Below are 22,908 nucleotides of genomic sequence, written 5' to 3' on the forward strand. Positions count from 1 at the left end.
TCACTAAATTCAGTTCATACAAATTATTGTTCTCAACACTTGCAACTGACAAATTTCCACCCCCATTTGCCACTTTGATGGCATATATAAGACAAAACCATTTTGTGTCGAGTCATCACTTGGGTTGGGGTGACGGCATTGGTCTAAAAGGAGTACCCTTGAGCAAATTAGACATCGCCTTTCAGAAACCATAACCAGGAGTTTCCTCGAAATACAACACGCGTAAATAGCAGTAACGCGGAAATTTGCTTCAGTATGACCTCGCTAGCATATGCATATGCATATGATCATAAGTTCCGAGCCACCCAGCTATGAAGTTTTCCAGTTGTATGCGTCATTATGTAATAATAGAACTCAGCACAAGATCCCGTTGCCAACGTAAATCCAGGTGAACAAACCCAGAGGGGAAAAAAATGCGCTCTTACTTTTAGAGAAAGAATCAAGTTCCTCTGCCTTCAAGAGAGTACCAAATCCACACCAGCAAAAAGAATTTAAGCACCAAAGGATAAATTAAAATTAGAGATTAACCGAATCCATCCAGAATATATGCAACACCAACACAATTTGTGCGCCTGTCAAAGCATAAGATTAACATTGTGATTCATAATACATGCAACACCATTACAACATGCACGCATGTCAAAGCATGAAAATAAGAGCATTCGTTACACTCGAGACAGAAAAGATGAAACCCACGTGTTATGCAACTCCACAACTTCAGATGCAAAGCATACAGAAGTCACTAGTTTGGCACTCAAGAAGTAAAGATAGAGACCACAGGAATTAAGAGCGCTAGTTTATGAATACGTAGGTAGCGGCCGTTCTAACTCAAATTAGATGGAAAAGAAGTAACAAAGTAGATGGAGGGAGAAGCATATCAGGGTAATTATTTCCTCACTGAAAACTTTCTAATCATGTTACTTATGACAACCTCCTTGCAGTAACTCCAGAGTGAAATGCTTAAAGTTGCTAACTGTCAAAGATCAACTCCAAGGTGCAAATATAATAACTCTTTGTATATGACCTTAAACTGTTTCTGAATATCCTCCCAGTAGTTTACACAGCAAAGCATATCTAAAAAACCCCAAGTACTTGTTCCAAAAGTGAAGGAGAGGAAACCAAGAATGCTGATGTTTCTTCACACTACGCTAATCTTATGGCCATATAGTTTTTCTTAGAAATCCAATTAAACTATCAACATTTGTCAACCTGGAAGATAACTCATGAAGATTGGCACATTAAGATATTTCCATCCAATAAAAGAAAGGCTAATCTAAACATAAAACGTACCAAGGATGTGCAAGCAGGAAGCAAGGCATAACCATCAGTCTATTACTGATACTAATCCTGTAATATCTAGACAGAAATCTACACCACAATCTGATACAGAACAGGAGGCAGAAGATTTAAGCCTTAAAATTTAGCACCAGATGTGAATGAGAAACATAAAAGCAAACTTCCGGTCAAAAAATTCAGAGAGTCAAAATTCAAAAACAAGAAAGTCCCACGAAAGCAACTTGGGTTGTTCATCAGACATTTCCTAGGACAGTCCTTAACCATCAAGCATTTGAAGCAATATACATACATGCAGATAGTAATTGGAAAAAAAAAGCATGAGAAGCAGGAGTGTGGCAAATTATTTCTTCTCCTTTTGAGGCACCTAATCCTAGAAAACTTCTTCATCCATTAGCCACAATCCCAAATTTTTTTTTTTTTCCAAAAGGATGACGGTGGAAACTGTCTACTCAGATTGAACAGAGATTCCCAAAATATACGACTTCAAAGAACAACTAAACAATAGCATTTCCCAGCAGAAGAAGAGAATTGTATTTACTCTAGACAATAGAACTACTCTCTATTCAGTATAATATCTGTCCATTCAGTAAACAACCAAGGTCTACCTAAATAGTGAAGAAAAGAACATCATGATAATAGCTTTGTCCAGCGCCAGACAAAAATTGAAACTATCTTAAAGAAAATAAATAAAACAAATTCACTTAGACGTTTTTATGCATTCTTCCAAGCATGCCAAAACTCCCTCTTAGTATTTCTAGTTTTCAAGAGAGTACAGCAGTCAACTGTTGCTTTGGAAAATAAAAATGGGAATGATGAAAAGGAAAGAAAACCCCATAAAGAAAGGAACAATGGCTAAGCATCAGTAATGAATAAGTTCTCAGCATTTTATTCATCTAATCAAAGTTCAACACTTAAAATGGCTGATTATTTTAAAGAAGAAAAGAGAAGCAGAACCAGTGGTGTGTTGTCAAATGCATACTATATTCATCAAAGCCACTTGCTTTTCCTTTCTTCTTCTTGCTGGTACTGATCACCATCACGATAACCAATCTTTAATTGAAGCATCCATAGAACTGAAATATACAGCTTTATAAGCATATACCTAGGTTAGACAATATCCGAGGGAACAAAAAGAAACATAATCGCTGTCTAAAATCCATCGTCCTTTGAAAATCATTAAGCCCCGCAAGCTATGAGCATCCATGTCAAGTATCCATTACCACATCAGAATCACCAAATTATAACTAGAAATAGGTACATTTGGAACAAAACCTCAGGAATCTGAAGAAACACTTCTAAAAGCGCAGCATTCTATAATATTTCCAACAGAAAAGAACAGTGCCCTTAACACTTCATATCAACCATCCACTACTCTATTCACCAGTCTACCCTCTTTATGTAAAGAACTCAGGTTTCTAAAAACATAAAGCAACCAAAAATACCCCCGTACCTAAATGTTAACCAATCAGTAACAAAAAACTAATCTACAAGTAACACTAAACACGCCATCTGAGTTACAATTCATTTGAGCACTTCAAAACATCACCAGCAGAGAAAATAGAGCGTAAATCAAGAAACAAGCGTACGCAATCAATCCCCGATGCTCGTCCCCGTAAGAAGCCAGCTCCACCAGCAACCTAGTGCAAACCCTGGTCGACCATATAACAAAAAACCCAGATATTACCATAATCAACATCCCGCCCTGGGGCACAAACAGTGAAATTGCCGATGAAATCACAATCGGCAACATACAATATCCAATCAGGCTAAGACACCTGTACAAATCCAGATTCCCGTTTCGCCCAGCGAGCATATTGAACACCACGTAAAGAAACAAAGCCGCCACTGTAACCCACCCCAATATGATCCCGAAGTGGAGCTTTCCAGCTAGCAACTGAAATAGCCCGAACGCCATAAGGAACAAAAACGGACCGGAGAGATCCGCGTCGTCGTGGAGATCGGCTCTTACCCGGAAAGGATTGAGGATTGAGATGGTTTTTTGATAAATTTGTTTAGTGTTGATGCCGAGTTCTTCAAGGAGAGGTGCCTCGTCTTCGAATCCCATTCCACCGCCTCCGATGGTGGTGGGAGCGAATTGAGGGGTAGAGAAGGCAGTGGAAGACGGGGCAGAGGACACGTCGAAAGACATGAAAGGGATGTTAGGGTTTGCAGATCTCGGAGGCTGAAACGGAGCCGATGGACGACGTTGCTGGGGGCCGGGGCCTATCCCAGTACCGGGGTTTCCCCCGGAGGGAAATACTACCGGTGGCACGTTGAAGTCCTTCGCCATGGATCGGAGATCTGTTGATTCTTTCCTTTTTCGTCTTTTTCCAAAAAAATTGGATAAACAGAACTGATTGGTGTTACAAAATTTTGTTGAATAAAGTTATGCCCGGTTACAGTAGTAGTATTTGGGGATACTCGTCATTCGAGCACACTGACCTTCTCCATTAAGTCTTGCTGACTTCTACCGTTTGTTCGTGGGGATGATAATTTCAACGTAATCCTCCCAAATTTCTAAAATATTCACATGCACCTTTTAGATTTTCTAATATTGAACTTTCCTCCCCTGTACTGTATGTGCTCATGTACATAACACAGAGTCACATACATTTAAAAGTTTAAAATACATAAATGCCCCGTTTGGCAAGTGAGTTTTTTGAGTGTTTGTCTAAAATTTTACTGTAGCTTATTGTAGAAGTTTTTAAAAAATTTTTGAAGTATGTAAATTTTTGAAAATTTTGAAGTGTATAGTTTAAAAACTTTGAGAAATTTTTTGAAGTTACTGTAACTAAAATTTTTAAAAAACTTGTAGCAGACGAACTTGAAAAAAAAACTTGCCTGCCAAAAAACTTTGATTTGTAACTTTTAACATAACAAGAGAATTACAATGCAATTTCCAATAGAGACACTTTTTTTTCACTCATTACTTGATTTCAACTCTTTCTTCTTATTTATTCCATTTCCAAATATTTTAAGATTCTTTAGCTTTTTTTTATCGGAGATTGAAAGTTAATCTTATAATCCAATTAAAATTGATACTTTTGTCATAGAAAAATCTTCCAATTGAACAAAAGTATTTTTTCTTGACCAATCTGCTAACTTTTGTTGATACATAAGACTCGCTTCTTTTGTCAATTTTACATACTAGTGTGATAGCACTAATTGTTGCTCATGCAATAAATATTGTTGCTATTCATGAACCTCTCTCGAACTCTTATATATATGCACACTCTTTTAGCTATTACTATTATATATATATGATTAATTTTTTTCTACATTGATAATAAAGCAAATTGCGCCAAATATCACTAAACTATATGCTTGTGCTAGTGTAGGGTACTAAATTATTTTCTTAACCCAAAATATCACTGAACTAATCAAAATGCATTTCCTATCATTTTTTACATGTATATTATAAATCTAACGTACTATAGATGTATATATATGTGTATATATATATATATATATATATAGTCAACCTCTTTTGAATTTCTACATCCATGCATAGTCTTTATAAGCTTTAACTATCATAAACATGCGGTGTTATATATGGAAAACTTGTATCACGCACATGGCCAGTATGGATCATTAGTTTGTACCTTCAGCAGAAGAGTGGAAAAAGGAACCTGGGCTAATCTGTAATATTCAGAAAGATGGGAATTCGAATGTGGTTTCTCCTAAACTGTCTCCTTCCACATCATCCCTGTCGTTGAGAAGGTATGGTAGAGAAAACCGACGTTAGTCCCATAGCTGTGTAGCAGCCCCGGCGGAGGTAAACCAAACGACTCTTCCCCCTCATGCCGACTGCAGCCGCAATTGCTCGTTTCCAAGTCCAAGTTCTCCATCCATCCCCTTTCTTCAAACCATCAACCCTCTTCTCAAAATTCCCTCGCTCTTCTCTGCCAATTCCCTCCACACTCAAGCGCAGCAACACTCGCTTCCGTCGACTGTCCTCTCTCACTCCACCTCTCTGCTCCAGCTCCTCCCACTCATCCTCCGCCGGCGGCTCCCTCGAGGTCACTTTTACCTGCCGTATTCTTTCTGATCCTTCTATCATTTGTTCAATTATTTATGTTGATATACTCAATCCCAATGGCAGAGTCATTCCAGTAGCGAATCGGGTGGGTCAATAGTTGGTGATTTATTGGATTATCTCAACGAGTCCTGGACTCAATTTCATGCCACTGGTATATTCAATAAGCAACCTATTAACGAGCCTCCTGCATTTTGCTTATATTTAGTTACAGCTCAAGGTTTCAAATTTATTTTTAGTTACATCGAAGTAATTAACGTGCGTAGCATTGACTAGTCTTCAGAGTTCGAATCTTTGGGGACTTATGTTGATATTTAGTGCTTTTTCTAAAAAGTAAAGCATCAATACTGAACAAGTTTACTTGAATAACGTGCTAGTATTGTGTCTGGATACATAGAAATTATCTTTAGATAGTGGCTCGGCATTAAGTAGCAATTTTTACGTCGGAGGAAAAAGCATAGAGAATTATACTAGACCTCAATGACAAGTCCAATTAGCCTAGAAAATGTTATATGGTGGGAGAAAGAATGAACGTTGGAGAATTAGGCCATTGGAACACTACTGAACGATGGTTTGGTAAATGCTATGGCCAGTGAGGTTAGAACATGCAACCAAATTATACTAAAAAAGAAGTGATGAATGACTAGGCTTTCTCTTTTGATACAAGAATGAGAATATTTTCTTGGTGGGAAGGTTGCTGCTAGAGCATAAAACAGCAGCACCTTCGCTTGCTGCTGTTCTGGTTTTCCTTTTTGCCCTCATCGATTGGTGCATTGCAGTTGGACAAATAGATTTTTATCTACCTATCTGCCAAACAAATGTTGATTCAAAACTATATGAAGGAAAAGTTAGAGCTAAGAAAATTTCCCTAAGTGAATACAGATGAGGAATTCATTCTACACAACTGACATGCTTTTGACTCTATACCTACAAAGCATAAGTAAGAGCACATCGAGATTTGAATTCTTACATATGCTATATGCAACATATGATAGAAGACAGTCTGAAGCAAAACTTGTTTTAACTTGCTATTTACCCTTTTGGCAGCTGAAGCAAAACGGCAACTACTTGCTGCTGGATTTCATCTTCTAAATGAGAATGATGAGTGGGACTTGAAGCCTGGTGGGCGCTACTTTTTTACCCGGAATATGTCCTCTTTGGTTGCATTTGCCATTGGGGAAAAGTGAGTGAAAATTTGCTACAATTTGATGTGATGTGACATTACATAATAAATTTAAATAGATTTCAATCTTTTTCTTTATTGCAATAAATTAGTGGATTTCAACTTGTAAATGACAATGTGGGACTTGAACTTTTTTAGCTGGATTATGTTCTCTCTGGTTGCATTTGGCATTGGGGAAAGATAGTGAACACTCGCTACAATTTGAGATGATCATGCATTACTTAATATTTAAGTAATTTTTTTAACTTTTTCTTTATCACAATGAATGTTTCATATGATAAATGGGATAGTTTTAACATTCGATAAAGTAAGGATAACCGGTAATTTTAGTATATGTTGCATTTATTCAAAAAAAGGAGGTATGATGCATAGAATCTACCGTTTTTTTAAAATTTCTTTCTAGATAGTACATTTTCCGTTTGCCTTATTTAGATCCAACTAGCCATATTTATTTCTTTCCAGTGCAAAGAAGTACCTTTACTCACTCACTTATCAGTGGTTCTTCTAAAGATTTAAACCAGCAGGATATGGCCTTGAAAATCTTTGCTTCCATTTCTTCGCTCAACAACGCAGTTTATAAAAATATGTTGCAGGTATTCCAATGGGAACGGTTTTCATATAATTGCTGCTCACACTGACAGTCCATGTCTCAAACTGAAGCCAAATTCTGCCTCAAGCAAATCCGGCTATCTTATGGTTAATGTGCAAACTTATGGCAGCGGTCTATGGCATACTTGGTTTGATAGAGACCTAAGTGTTGCTGGAAGGGTCATCGTTAGAGCCGACAATGGCTGTTTTCTGCATAAGCTTGTTAAAATTAAAAGACCTATTCTACGAGTGCCTACATTAGCCATTCATCTTGACCGGTTTGTCATAGTTCATAAAACTGTTAATGGATATTTTTTGTACACATACACACACGGTCTCTCTGTCTTTCTCTCATTTTAAATGAATGTTTACAAAAGTTTACTTTGGTTTCTGGGGGTTGAGTAGCTATTTGAAATGTTTATGTGCTTTGCATAGTTATAAGATTTAGAATCACTCATTTAGTCTGGGATTAATTGAAGTTTAATATTCACCTCAGTATCAAATCATGCTTTGTGTATTTTATTACCTTTGGATTAGAGTGCGGAATGTGGTTTTAATGAGCTTTGGCATGTAAAACTTCTCTCTTTGTTATAGCAATAACTTTGGCATTCATTACTGGCTTTTGAGGACGATATATTCTCTATATATTCTCTAACCTGTAATTTACATGAAACTTATGGATATTAGTGTTTTATAACATTTGATTATGTCACATACATGAATTTCATCCTGCAATAGGAAGCATCCATAATAGCTCATGTAAACTAGTAAAACAATATATGGATAAATCTATCAAAAATAAGAAAGAAATTCTCATAATTTATTCTAGTGATATCTTACTCTTTTGGCAAAACCAGTGACTAATTTTAATTTTGCTGTTGTACAAAGCTCTTGGTTCAATTTCACAGGTAATGGGCAATTTCACAAATTAGTTGGTGCACATTCCATGATGCATTGTTGTGTGCTGTGTACTTCATGGAAAAAGAAACTAGTTCCATATGTCATGTATCATAAATGCAAAGTCTTAGCTTTTTTGTGGAGCCTCTGTCTTAATTGTTTTGTAGGCTAGCATAAATGTATCCAGTTGAAGTTTGTAGGGGCCTTTTTCATAGTTCACTGTCTCATCATATGACAATCATATTACAAAGTCTTAGTCCTTTTGTGATGTTTTGCTTGCTCATTTTGAAGCATTTTGCTCATATTTGGTTTATTATGTTTTTGGATTTTATGGTTCATTAGTACAGTGAACAAGGATGGGTTTAAGCCCAACCTTGAGACACATCTCATTCCACTATTGGCAAAAAAAGTGGATAATGCATCTGCTGAGACCAAAGATAAAATTAATATGTCATCTTCAAAAGATGCTCACCATCAACAGCTACTGCAGGTAACTCTTTGTTTGCTGGCTATATTGAATATTTGCTTGGCTACTTTCAGCAGCAAGAGGCGCCTACACTGTTTAAAAGACTTTTAGGAGAAACCCTGGATTATGAAAAAAATGAAATTCTGTTGCAAGTCTTTTATTGTAAAACCTCATTTTTTTCCCCAAATGCTTACTGTCATTAGAACCAGCATGCAAATTTCCTTCTTATAACTCTTAGGCTTCCTCTAATGCAAATAAAATGTCCTGATTTAGGAGAAGGATGACTTAAATTCTAGGTAAGTTTGTGGTGCTTGTGGATGTTAAATTTTTATTGTTTCTTTTACGTTTCTGTCATTTACAGATCTTGTCAGATGAGCTGGCCTGTAACATTGATGACATCATTAGTATTGAGTTGAATGTTTGTGATACTCAACCTAGCTGTCTTGGAGGTGTGAACAATGAGTTCATATTTTCTGGAAGACTGGATAATCTTGCTTCAAGCTTTTGTGCACTGCGAGCTCTTGTTGATTCTTGTGCGTCACCCAAAGATTTGTCAGATGAGCGTGCGATTCGTATGGTTGCTCTTTTTGATAATGAAGAGGTATTGCCTTGTGTAGCAATAATGGGAGATGTAATTTCCCGAGTTTGTTCTTATATTTGGCTACTCTGAGGCATTATTCTGAAAGTTGAATTACTATCTTTGAGCACATTTATCTTTTGTGCACTATATACACAATTCATATGCCCTAGACTCGCAGGTAGATTGCATGATCTCTTCTTCTTCAAGTCTATGGATTTGTCTATTATGTACACGTTTGAGACTCTAAGCTTCTTGCAGTGTTCATGAAATTGAGTCAGACTTTATAACAGTTTGCTGACTACATATTTGCTTTAACTCACCTAATTTCACGTGGTCGCTGCTGTCATTTCTGATGTCATCACCTAACCACAAACTATGATATTACTGGTTTAGCACAGATGATGATACATTTTCTGTTTATCTTTCCTGCCTAATTAGAGAAATGAGTGATTGACTGCAACTGGTGTTACTTGCAATTAATATGTGAATGTATTTGTTGTTACCCAATCCCAATTTTCCTGTTACTCAGTTGTTCCATTTTGTTAATTAATTATCATGTTGCTTGTGTAATGCTTCAGTGCAACTCGTCATGTGCACTTCACTTGATCTTTGAATTTCATGGAAGGGCCCACATGTACAAATTCTTCATCTTTTTCCAGCTATTTTTTAAGACAGTGGATTTTAATGTTGACTAGTTTGTGCTCTGTAGGTGGGCTCAGATTCATATCAGGGAGCTGGTGCACCAACTATGTTTGAAGCCATGAGACGAATAACTGATTGTTTAGATCTCCACTATGTTAGAGAAAGCAGTTTTGCACGTGCAATTCGCTGTTCCTTTTTGGGTACATTTCCATTCGGTTTAGCCTGTTTTGCTGCAGATGTCTCTTTTTTCGGCATATAATCTGATTTTACTCGAATCTTTCAGATTAATTTCTTGAATCAAGCTTTGAGCCTCTTGCCAATCCATTTCTGGCCAAAAATGTTGAAGCATTTTAGAAATTAAGAGAATGACTAACTGCTTGATGTCCCTGTGCAGCATCATAAATAGATATATACACAATGCAATAGTGGTACTGTAGATGTAGCATCAGAGGACGATAGGTGTTACTGTTTCCCTTTGGAGCTTCTGAAGGGATGTCCATCTATTACTGTTTCACTGATATGGTGCAGTGTACCTGTACCGTTAGTGTCCATTTGGTTCATGGGATGACATAGGATAGAATTATTGATCCCATGCTGTACCTTGTTTGGTTGCTTTCTTACACAGGAACCAATCTTCCCATTTAACCAAATTACTCCCTAGCTCATGGGATAAAATAACCCTGTTGACATTTCGAATTCATTTGGTAACTATTGAATCAATTTATGTTTAGCGGACATAATGTTGCAATTTCCATTGGATGTCCCATGAATAATCTATTACTAACCAAACTTCAGAAAACGTTAGTTGAGGTGAAAAATCCAAGGATGAGTTATCTCGGTAAAATTTATCCTGGTATGACTTGGCCAATTCATTCCATCCGCGAACAAATTGGGCCCTGACAGAATGGTATGCTTCATTGACTAGTGTGCTAGCATACAATTGGTGTTTAATGTGCATGCTTTAACTTTACTTCCTTGCTTAGGAAGGGATACATTTAGCCTCTTAAACATGGACTTTTTTTGGGGGTTCTTTTTGTCAAGTCTTATGAAAAATTAAAAATTGTGTAGCATTTAAACTGAAAATTTTTGAAATTAAAAGTAGCTAGCCGTAATTGGTGACTCGAAGAATGCTGTCTCATTTACTTGTCTTTGAAAATTAAAAAGGTAACGAGGAAATATATAAGCATTTTAAAATCTTTTCAGCTTTTGATACAATCAAATTTTCTCCCTGTTGATAATTAAATTTCGAACTCAGACAAGCCTTCTGTCTTTTGTGCTAGTGTCTGCTGACATGGCTCATCGAGTTCATCCAAATTTTATGGACAAGCATGAAGAGCACCACCGTCCAGAACTGCAAAAGGGACTAGTTATCAAGCATAACGCCAACCAACGCTATGCTACAAGTGGAGTTACAGCATTTCTTTTTAAAGAAGTTGCAAAAATGAATAACCTTCCAACTCAGGTGAACGCGGTCATCAATACTGAAGGAAGATTATGAGTACACACTGAAGTTTCTGATTTACTTCTGCCTTTTCAAAATTTGTTCTTTTTGTGATGGTACAAATAAATTTCCACCCTGTATCTGTTTTGGTACTGGAGCGCAATTACATGCTGGACTAAATAGATGATGTCTCACTCTTTGGACATCTGCAACGCTAGTTGTGGTACAAGAGATGCAGAAAATGAATGGAAATGTATATGGCTAACAGAATGAAAAGAAATAGAGTGTGACTTGTTGATTTTCTTGGAGTTTTTTCAGAAAAGGTGTTATGGAAGGGTGCCTTTTTCAAGTTGCTAAGATATGATAGATAGCTTCATTTGGCAGATTTAACAGATCCTACTTTGAATTACGGTCTTATTTTAACTTTTATTTGATGGCCTTTGCTCATCAGATACCACTTGTTTTGTTAATGAAATTACAGACAATGAAGTGTTTTAAGTTGCTCAAACAAAAGTAATCTATACACTAGTAGCCCACAAACTCTACATTCTTATGTAATTGTCTGAATCTTTTTCTAATGTGCAAAACATGTTGCCCCGCCTTGACCATTGATGCAACTATCCGTTTTTCTCATTTTTATTTACCAAACAGGCTTTCTTTTCCTTGTCATTTTCCTTCCACCCCTTGATTTTGTTTGTCCCTGCTGTATGGAAATTATACCTTATATGTATCGTGTGGACTTGTTGGATAATTTTGCTGCAAATTATTGTTTTATTTGTAAAATTTACTATGTGATTCCAGTGATCAACCTTCTTCATTTCTTTCTGGACATTGATATCAGTGCTGAAACTAATTGAGTATCTCTGTTCCATCACTTCATAGGAATTTGTGGTGAGAAATGATATGGGCTGTGGATCCACTATTGGTCCTATACTTGCTTCCGGTGTTGGAATTCGCACTGTTGATTGTGGCATTGCTCAGTTATCCATGCACAGGTAGCAAAGCTAATTATTTAATTTGTGCAATAGCTTTAGACACGAAATGCAAGTCTTCATATAGTTTGCTTGAATGTGCAAAGGAAACGAAACTATTTGAGAAGTCTAAGAAGTGGAATTTCATTAACTCCGTACTGTATTCATTGTCAGTATCTAGAATTATCATGCCAAAAGCAAAGATGCATTATTTCATGCATTGGTGATGGGGATTGCACCATGTCCTACAAGATGACTTATATGATAGCTAGATGATTAATTTCAATCTCATTGCATGGAACTGAGTGCACTCTTTGGTAGTATCCTATAATGTGACGATTCCAACCCTTTTCATCTTATGAGCTTCATGAAAATCTTGGTATAATTGATTTGGCCTCATGCATATCCGTTAGGTGGAAAAGTGGTTTCTAATAGTTGTTTGTGATTTTTATCTCCCTGTAATTCATGCAGTGTTAGAGAGATATGTGGGAAGGAAGATGTGGACTTTGCATACAAGCACTTTAGGGCGTTTTACCAGACATTCTCTAGCATTGACAGGAAGCTGAATGTCGATAAGTAGCCTGGTGGGGGTTGCTTCACTTTTTCCTTATTTGTCTCTTACCAGAGAGAGAGAGAGAGTGTGTGTGTGTGTGTGTGATTGAATTTTCTTGAAAAGTAAATGCTTTCTGAAAAGAGATTATAGCTACATAAACTTCATAGTTCCGCATGAAAGGAAACTGCTATTGTAAGAAAGATGGACAGATGACTCCAATTGACAAAGTAGGTAATGTGTGGGGTAGTAAATACTACTCCCAAGCAGGCAGAACGGGTGAAAGACATCACTAAACTCTTCTGGAAAGGAACGGACCCATTCAAATTTTCTTCTGTTCAGAGTTCTTGGAGTTTCTTTTATTTGCGGAAGAACTTGTCCCAGCATTATTTTCAGCCCCAGTTTGGGGACTGGGATGATCAGCTTCACGGCATAGCTTCATCTCCTCATGTAAAAGCTCGTTCTCCTGCCTGAGCTCTTTGGCTTTCTTCCTCAGCTTCTCATTCTCAAGCATGATGCGGCAGTTCTCCCAGAAGAGATTAGCATTTTCTTTTTCCATGATGAACTGATAAAGGTATGTGCAGAACAATAATAGTTAAAGAGCGAATTAGATAGAAGGGCCGAAAAAAAGAAAAAGGTAAAAGGAAAATTCTTGTAATAGGGGAAGAAAGCAGAGAAGTGAAAGTTTTTATTGCTAATCAGATGCATATGATCTTTATTTCTGTCAAATTTTTACGTGTAGAAAATATTGAAAATCTATGTTTCACAGGTTGAAGACTACAGTGAGATAAGGGCGGCACAATTTGATTCAGTCTCTATCAGAGAACATGGTGAGTAATGCAATGAAACAGTCAAGTATGTGCAAGAAAATCCTATGGGAATAAAATGGATAGAATGAATGTGTCGCATCCTTTGCTCTTTTTGTTATCAACAAAATGCTGAAGTAAGAGGAGGAGGCAATGATTCCGACTCTTTATCAGCACGTATGATAAAATAACAAGGCAAGAAATATACAATGATGACATTTGCTGGGAAGTTGGGTTCCAAGGGGAACAACTTCTTACCCTGTATTTGAGCTAGATTGCAGTGGATGAGGTGGTGTTAAAGGTACTTATGCTTTATATGATTTTGGAGATCGTAATGAGGAGGCTTGGTATAAATTTGCATTGGTAGCTCATCATATCCCTCTATTTATACCAAACGGAATGCAAAAAAACTTCAAGAAGATCATCTCTCGCAAAACAACAGTCACCTATCTGTAAAGCCCCAGTTTTGCACTTTTGATGCAAGGGGAATGTGTTAGGATGGACATTAGTCGTGACATCAAATTGAGAAATAATTTTTTCATATCTGGAAGATATTCTGCTTTAAATAGCATCACACGTGAGACTTGCATTTAGGCAATGATTGTGAACTCCTGAGAAGAGCAAATTCGGGGAAAGAAACAAAAAGACACTTGGGATGTAGTTGGGCAGGCAAGAAATTATTATTGTTAGAATGAATGATGGAAAACGGCAAATTCTGCTGTTTTTGGGCGGAAGAAAAACATGTAGAAGCAAGGAGTTGAGGGCAGGGGACAGCTGAAGAGAGCATCTTTTTGGGGGTAATTCATGAAATAAAGCTGAGGGCAAAGTGGGCTGGAGTTGATGAGAATTATGTCCACAAGCGACCAAATTAGTCACGCTTTCTCGGCCATTATCACGCCATTTTTGCCAAGGTGCCGCTGAGTTTTTATTTTATTTTATTTTATTTTATTTGGTAGTAAGAATTAGGAGAGAAGCCAAAACGAGTAAATTCAGATCCCATGGGCTGAATTATCTTTAATGCGAATGGATTTAAAAATCTTATGACCGACCCATAGCAATTACGCACATATTTAGAATCTACGTTGAAGTTATCAAAAGTTAATATGAGTATGTTTGGTTAGCAAGATTTGCCCAAAAAAAAAAAATTAAAATTTTGTTTTGCTTACATCATAAACACAATTTTCAATCATTTTTTTTTTAGTTTTATTTCACATACATTACAACACAAAAAGTAATGTAGTAATGATTTCAAATAACCTCCTATCCAAACATAATTCCTTTTTTTTTTTTGGCGCAAAAGGGTCTAACTTTATGTATATGGTTAGAAAAATTCTAGAATCTTTATTTAAGTTAGGGTTAATTGTACTTTGCACCCCTGAAATATTTTGGGATTGCACTTTGCACCCTGAAGTTTTGTGAGTTCTAGCACTTAACTACTTTAAACTACTCATTTTTTTGCAGTACACTACAATTTACCAGCAATCAAGCAATTGAAAACAGACTACACTCGGCCATGGTGATGGAGCTATTAAAAGACGATTTCATCCCTTCATTTTTTGTGTCCCCAAAATGCCCTTGTCATCAGGTCAGAGGGAAACGTGATTTATGGCCGGTGAAAGTCATTACATTTTTTTTTTTGAATCAGAAAGTCGTCGTCGCATGGTTCTTTCTTGTCTCTCAAGCACACGCACGAGAAAGTAGAAATCCAAGCAAAGTTAATCCCTTTCTCCAAACTAACTATAAAACTGTATGCTTGACTATTATGGCTTCAAGCAAATAGTAGGAACTCACAATGATTGACAAATTGAATATTGGGTGGAACAAATTAATAATAATGACTTCAACACGCAAACGAATAAAGTTACAAAACCAGAAAACCCAAGTGCGGCTACCAAGCCACCATTCTAAGGCAAAATCTATGAAAATTTTTGTCGCCAAATTGGAGGCATCCTATCATATTTCAACCAACAAATACCACAGTAGGATTGTCGATTACTAAGCTCCTTGACTAAAAATTTAAGAATTCCCAACACTGATAGCGGAGGTGAATAGAACTTAGAAGAAGTAGGATCAAATCCTACTACTAAGTACTAACTAGACATTACGGTTGCGAATGCGGCTTAATTCATCCAGGAACGAGAGCAAACCTGCGTTAGAAGGCCTTAATTCATCCAGGCACAGATTCTCGAAAATTCTACAAGCACCATGGCTGGGTGCAAATAACAGCCAAAAACTTTCAGATATGAGGCCGCTTTGGACCAAGGACTCGTACTGTCCAAGAGTTCAGAAGAGGAGTGATGTTGATGAAGCCTTGGCGAACGGAGGAGAAGAGGCGATCGATGAAGTGATTGAAGGTAGAATCCTACTTTCGAGGGAGAAGGAGAGTCCTAATGAAAAAGTGTGAAATGGAAAGTGAATTCCAGGACGCCTACAGGATGGATATATTTGGAAGTTCACTTCAACAGGGAAGATGTATTGGGCACGTCGCTATTTTTTCCACCGGAGTCGATTCGCTTAAAAATTTTACTACAAATTAATAGTTCAAGGTAGCTAAATGCTAAATTCTTTAAAGTTTAGAGCGCGAAGTACAATTCAAAAATAGTTCAGCAGTACAAAGTGTAATTAACCTGTTAGAACTTTTTTTTTTTTCAACCTTCCATCTATTTTAACACATTTCCTATCTCCAATTATCAGGCCCAAAATTCAAACCCCCTACATTCTCCCTATCCTTTTCCCATCTCCAATTGTTAGACCAAAAATTTGAACTCTGAATTTGAAAACAAGAAGAACTCTAAGAATCGATTTAAAATTTGAATCCTAAAACTAATAACAAAAAGGACTCCAAAAACCCTTCTCTAACCTTTGAGTTGTTTGGCACCCTAGTTTTTTACCAAGTTTTTTAATTACTAGTTTTTTAACAACTTTTGCTACAGGAACCCCAAAAAATTTTCAAAGTTTTTTACCTACACACTTCAAAAATCTATACACAAAAAATTTCTCAAAAACTTTTCTTCCTCCCTCACCCAACCCATCACACCAGACACCGCCTCCACCACCTCTCTCGGCGCCGGTCACTTATTCCGGTGCCGCCGGTAACCTCAAAAAAAAATTTTGAATTTTTGAGTCCCTCACCCTCAAAAATTTATTATATATATTATATATTTATATATTTATTTAAACATATTATAAATATTTTATTTTATTTAAAATATATTTTTATATATTTATATAAATATAATATACCATATAAATTAATATTAATATAAATATGTAATTATACATTTATATAAATATAAATATTATATATTTCATATATATAATACATATTATATATATTACACATTTATGTATATATATTTATGTATATTTATATACAATTATATTATGTATTATGTATAATATAATACATTTATACATAATATTAACACACAATATTAATTATACATTTATACATAATACTAATACATTTATACATTTATATTAATTATATTAATACATTAATACATAATATTATATATTTATATATTTATAATATATTCATTTATAATAATATACAATTATTACATTTGTAAATATATTTATATTATGTATTATATATAATATAATACATTTATATATTTTTATATACCTATATAAATATATTTATTTATAAATGTATTATAAATGCATAAATATATATAAATATTTAAACAATAAAAATTATAAATTATAAACAATATTAATTATACATTTATACATAATATTAATACATTTATACATTTATATTAATACAGTTATACATAATCATCATATATATTTATAAATTATAATTTATACATTTATATAATATTTATTTATAATATATACATTTATACATTTATAAGTATATGTATTATATATAATATAATACATTTATATATTTTTATATAAATATATAAATATATAAATATATTTATTTATAAATATTTATAAATGTATTATAAATGCATATAAATATTTAAACAATAAAAATTATAAATTATAAACAATATTAATTATACATTTATACATAATATTAATACATTTATACATTTATATTAATTATATTAATACATTTATACATAATCATCATATACATTTATAACTTATAATTTATACATTTATATAATATTCATTTATAATTTATACATTTATATTAATTATATATTTATACATTTATAAATATATGTATATTACGTATTATATATAATATAATACATTTATATATTTTTATATAAATATATAAATATATTTATTTCTAAATATTTATAAATGTATTATAAATGCATAAATGTTTAAAAATATAAAAATTATAAATTATAAATTATAAAATACTCAAAAATATGTTTTAAAAATACCTCTAAAAATAATCCAAAAAACGTCTACAGTAACATTTCAAAAACTTCTACAAAAAAATTTTTCACCTTACAAAAACTTCTACAAAATTTTTTCAAAAACTTCTACAGTGCACTACAGTAAAGTTTTAGACAAACTCCCAAAAAACTCAGGTTCCAAACAGGCCCCTTATTTCACAAAATGGTATAATCAATTTTTTGTTTTTTTGCCTCCCACCCTTTCCCATAATCTTCCCACTCCCAATTGTCAGTTCAAGATTCGAGCCTTGAAACTGGCAAGGGAGAGAATTCTGGAACCCTTTCCTAACAATTGGACCAACCTCACTAATTACAAAAGGGTCAACTTTATGTACATGGTAAGAAAAATTCTCCTCAACGGAACACAAGTTAGTCATTATCTTAAAATACATCAAGATTTGCTGATGCAGGAGGGATTTTTATCGTCAGGCTCATCACTTCGTATACAAGTTGGCGTAGTGTAGCGCTTTATAAATTGTACAAGCTTTATAATAGCTAGCCATTATTCATGAAATGCTGCGGGTTTATAGCACTTGCATTCTGCAATGTCGTGGCCTGGGAAAGGAAAAATACGATGCGGGCACGTAAGCTAATAAGCCCCGTATACCGTACAATCCATAATTAGAATCATAAAAAATGGACTCAAAGCAAACCACCATGAAAACAGACAATAAGAACAATACTAGCCCACATGGTATTTCGAGACATAATAAACATGCAAGTATAGGTTAGAATAATCATAAAAATTAGTAAATCATGGTTACAAAAGGAAATATCTGTACAACACATGCCACCAATGTTTCATGTGAACATTTTACAGGAAAAAACTTTTAAGTGACCAGAGCTTTGAACAAATCCAGTTGGCCAGCACCTACAGCTTCCAAAGGCCACCGCAAGTGGCGAGGTACTCAGTCAGCCCTCCTTTTTCCACTTCTAGATCACCTCCAGGGTTCAATGGTGCTGAAACACAACCAGGAAAAATAAATATCTTAATACGTGAGAGAAGCATCAAGTCCACCCGTGAAGCACGACCTATTATAACTCATAGGCCGTACGAGGAACAATTATTCTGACAATACCTTCTCCCGACCAAGCAGAAGTTTTGACAGCTCCGACAGTTCTTTTCCTATATTCATTCTTCATCATCATCATTGGCAAAGCAGAGCTCAAGAGCACATTGAAATGACGCATTTGCCAAACCCAAACCACTGAGCCTCATTAATCATGAATGAAGCTCCATAAAACCGAGACTCCTGCAATGGATCAAACAGGGGAAACTCGAGGGTTGACCTGTCCAATCCATTGTGCCTCGGTTGCTTATGCCTGCATCCTTGTCAGAAGCACTAAAAAGGTACTGCTCCAGCAGCCTCCTTGAACTGCTCCACACTCGAAATACTTCTGACAAGGTGCAGGCATGGCCCATGCCCCTTAACGGGGCCGGGCTAATCCAAAAGAAGCATCAGGTTGCTGTTGATGAGACTGCAAGGAGCCGCAAAAATGATTAAGTGAATCAAACTTTTTGCAACAAAAAACCAAAAACACTGGATAAAACTTGTCCAAAGAAGAATTGGGTAACATAAGACTCTTCTACATTGAGCATCATTATAAAAGCAAGCAGATAAGCAGAATACACCAGGCAGATGCTGATTATAAAATGAATACAGCAGTCTTTCAATACACAAATACAATAATACAGGAAAAAGGATCTGCAAGTTTTGTATGGAATGGCATAAGATATCACAACCACCAAAACATACAATTTCATGTGCATAAAGTCCTGTCCAACATGTTGAGCAAGTCACAAGAAGACAAAAAATTTTTCATAACTACTTTTGGCAAAAAGCCTTTTCCAAAGAAGTGAAGCTGCAACTTTTATTTATAATGCAAGCCAAAACAGCAAATTACTTGATGCAGCTAAATAACCATAAGCTACATCACAAATTTAACTAGCGAGTTAATGATATGAACCTTCTCAAGGCCCCTATCTACTTGGGAAGGTTGGAAAAGACAGGCAGCTATACCTGAGCAAAGGATTGGTGAACCTGTTCGTGAGGATGAATGAATGGCATCCCAGGATGCTGGCAAGGATATTGTGCAGTGTGTAAGTATAGACCTGAATTAGAACGCGCACCAACATGATTTGGGCTGAAGGGAGGAATCAATGTCTCCGGAGGACCATAAGTAATAGCAGGAGTTGATGGTGCAGTCCACGGTCCAGGTAGGTGTTGGGGAAGTGGCCGTGGTTGGTGTTCACTCGATATTGATGGCCTAGGAGCTGAGCCAAGTTGTGGGAATTCGGTATTGTAATTTAGTGCAGGTGTGTACAAAGGCTGAATGGTGTATCCTCCTCCACTAAATCCAAACCCAGGATCAAACCTTTGCATGTACCTAACAGAAAAAAAATGATTTCATTATAATTACTTTAAACCCATTTGAAGATAAGCCATAGCTGCCAAGACAACACATAATCGGCACATCAACTCTTTATCATTTTTAGTCTGAAGGACCACGCATATCGAAAACCATGATTACAATTGAGCACACTTATTGTATTTCAGAACAGAAACTAGGGAACAAAATCATAAGGTAAAACTTATTTCAAATGCTGCCTACTCTAGCACGCTCATAAGGACACGTTAACTGGAAGAACTAAGATAACTGAAACCACTGCTCATACAGTGTGCAAATAATTATCGCTGCTTATAATTTCCAACAACAAACTCGACATGGAAAAATCCATTACTAATGGCAGAAAAGAATAGAGCTGCAAACAAAAGTGGAGAATGAATATATACCTATCGTAACTCCTATCATAGTCAGGATCCTTGCGATCAACTTCACGATCCCGAAAGATGGCCACCCTATTAGTAGTTTTAGATCTACCAGCTGGCTCCTTTTCAGTCCTACTTCTAGCTGATCTATTACTTCCAGTCATAGAATCAATCAAACCCCTACTGACATTTAGATCAGGCTGCCCGTCTCCTGGAACAGATTTCTCTTCTGTCTTCGATACTCCACGTAAAACATGCTGAGAAAAATCTTGTGTCCTAGGTTCACTTTCTCCTCTACCACTAGCACCTGCGCTCAAGCTATTCAAGTTGAATATCCGTGCTCGAGCCCTGTTATATTCTTCTTTTCTTTCCTCTACACTCTTCAAACTATTGCTCTTTGACATATGAGAATTTGAACCACTCGCAATTTGGGACCCTTTCTGTGGCCTCTGTTTGATTGCAACCTTAACGACCCCAGTATCTTCTGAAGGCAGATTTACAGGAATGTCAGCTAAACGAATCAAAGGTATCCGACATTCAGAAGTCTTGCGTACAATGATTCTCGAGCCAGATCCATCTGGTAAATTATTGTCCAACAGAACCATTGACTGCAAAGAGTAATGTTGTGCAACACGATGGGCTGCCAAGCGTAAATATGATGTAGGGAGCTGATAGAACTCCATCTGTTGTCTGGTAGGATCGCGTATGAACTTCTCAACATCCTGCTCCATTCGAAGAACTGAAAAAAAAGAAGAAGACAAAACCAGCTTTGAAAAACCAAAACAGAAAGGATAACGGAAACTCATAAACACCTTTCGAAGAACCATTTCTAATGTCTCTCATATCAGATACAGGATGCGAGATAATTAGCGACTCAAAATTCACATTTCTGAATGTAATCAGAGTCATTAAACTGTTCACAACAAAAAGTAGAATTAGAAAATCCCTTTCCTTACAAGCAAAGCAACCAGTCAGCACAAAGAACCCATAGCAGAGAAGAAGAGCACCTGGTGAATAGGGGCCCTAGAACACATCTACCCATGTATATTCCAAATTCTCCTGAATTTTCTAAGCACAAACAGATACAAAACCTGAATTTTCTAGACACAACACCTCTACACATCCATTATGCAATTGGTGAATACTCTAAAGGATGTAGACCACCTATTCCAAATTGTTGCTTTCTTTCTATCTATTTCATTGGTATTTTGCATTCTTTCCCTTTCAATGCTTCCAATGTCAAACAAGAGATAATTTTCAAAAAGTTGTCTCCCTTTCTTCATTCAGGACCCAACTAATAGCAATGACTCGTTTCTCCCTTTTTTTCCCATCTTTCCTTTCTCCTTCATACTTAACAACCCTAACTTACGGACATTTGATGTGAGTTACCTAAAAGACTATCTACGAATAGCCACACCTCTAGAAAATCAAACTCTCGGCAATGCAAGTAACGTTAAAGAGTTAAGCTGTATCAATATTCCAATACCGACCAGGACGAGCTAATTACTACATCAAATTAGCAGAAACTTGCAAACATCCACTTGAACTTAAAAATCAAATCCAACTAAACAAATTAAACACAAAATTGCAAATTTAAAAGCATAAATAGCACTAATAAATCCATGAACAGAATAAAAAGCTAAAGAACCTCACCCGAAAGACGCTCCCGAGGGTTTTGCAAAGCCTCCCGAAGAAACTGATCCACAGAATTTATCAAATCCTCAGACACTCCCCCACCCAAGTTCGCCGAAGACGCAGCTGAATCCGGCGCCAACGCATCACCGAGCTCAGATTGATTGTTACCATTACCGTTATTATTCACAGAACTATTGGACTCCTTTTTAGCTGACGAAAGCATGAGCCGGCGCATGGTGGCGTCTAAGTCGGCAACTTCCCATGACTCAGGCGGGACACCGAGATCGGAATCCACCACAGAGCCATCCATGATGGTTTCGATGATTGAAAAGAAGATGGTAAAAACTTAGGGATCTTTTTTTTGAGAAATCATCAAAGTGAGCTGGAAATTAGGTTGCTTTCAGCCCTCAACTGAAAAAATCTGTTCAATTTCATGAGAAAAACCATAAAAGATTCGAAGATTAATGGGGAAGTTTAGGGTTTCGAAGGGAATAATAGAAAGGGGGAGGAGGAAAGAGTACAGATAGGGTTTGACGGTTGTTTTGGAAGTTTTGGTAATAGCGAAAAGATGCTTCGAAAAGCGTTTAAGAGGTGGCACGTGCCATGCACGCGCCAGTCGAATATTCATGCAATGTTTTGTACTTTAAAAAAAAAAAAAAAAATCTTAACAGGGAAG

General features: G+C 36.0%; 3 protein-coding genes across 7 annotated transcripts; 1 reads left to right on the plus strand and 2 right to left on the minus strand.

The window, feature by feature from the left end:
• Nucleotides 1–2,578: 2,578 nt before the first annotated feature.
• On the minus strand, nt 2,579–3,749 carry LOC140036619 (uncharacterized). Its single transcript, XM_072078689.1, has one exon. It carries the CDS (start codon nt 3,584–3,586, stop codon nt 2,831–2,833), a length of 756 nt encoding a protein of 251 aa, XP_071934790.1. The 5' UTR covers nt 3,587–3,749; the 3' UTR covers nt 2,579–2,830.
• A 1,097-nt stretch (nt 3,750–4,846) lies between these two features.
• On the plus strand, nt 4,847–13,827 carry LOC113730679 (probable aspartyl aminopeptidase). 4 transcript variants are annotated; one of them, XM_027255534.2, is made up of 11 exons: nt 4,847–5,315; nt 5,399–5,486; nt 6,380–6,515; nt 7,109–7,381; nt 8,343–8,490; nt 8,828–9,067; nt 9,756–9,888; nt 10,969–11,150; nt 12,012–12,124; nt 12,572–13,224; nt 13,420–13,827. In XM_027255534.2, exons 1-10 carry the CDS (start codon nt 5,097–5,099, stop codon nt 12,678–12,680), a joined length of 1,641 nt encoding a protein of 546 aa, XP_027111335.1. In that variant the 5' UTR covers nt 4,847–5,096; the 3' UTR covers nt 12,681–13,224; nt 13,420–13,827. The 4 variants fall into 4 exon arrangements, with proteins under 4 accessions (XP_027111335.1, XP_071934791.1, XP_071934792.1 ...); XM_072078691.1 differs by having other exon boundaries at nt 4,862–5,016; XM_072078690.1 differs by lacking the exon at nt 5,399–5,486 and having other exon boundaries at nt 4,861–5,331.
• Nucleotides 13,828–18,538: 4,711 nt separating this feature from the next.
• Nucleotides 18,539–22,870, minus strand: LOC113730680 (uncharacterized). Of its 2 annotated transcripts, none has more exons than XM_072078693.1 (5): nt 22,251–22,870; nt 20,622–21,336; nt 19,958–20,214; nt 18,906–19,305; nt 18,539–18,786 (listed from the first exon to the last, which is right to left on the minus strand). In XM_072078693.1, exons 1-4 carry the CDS (start codon nt 22,540–22,542, stop codon nt 19,286–19,288), a joined length of 1,284 nt encoding a protein of 427 aa, XP_071934794.1. In that variant the 5' UTR covers nt 22,543–22,870; the 3' UTR covers nt 18,539–18,786; nt 18,906–19,285. The 2 variants fall into 2 exon arrangements, with proteins under 2 accessions (XP_071934794.1, XP_027111336.1); XM_027255535.2 differs by having other exon boundaries at nt 19,848–20,214; nt 22,251–22,869.
• Between the last annotated feature and the right edge of the window lie 38 nt (nt 22,871–22,908).

Source organism: Coffea arabica, chromosome 2e (genome assembly GCF_036785885.1).
Source record: "Coffea arabica cultivar ET-39 chromosome 2e, Coffea Arabica ET-39 HiFi, whole genome shotgun sequence".
NCBI lineage: Eukaryota > Viridiplantae > Streptophyta > Magnoliopsida > Gentianales > Rubiaceae > Coffea > Coffea arabica.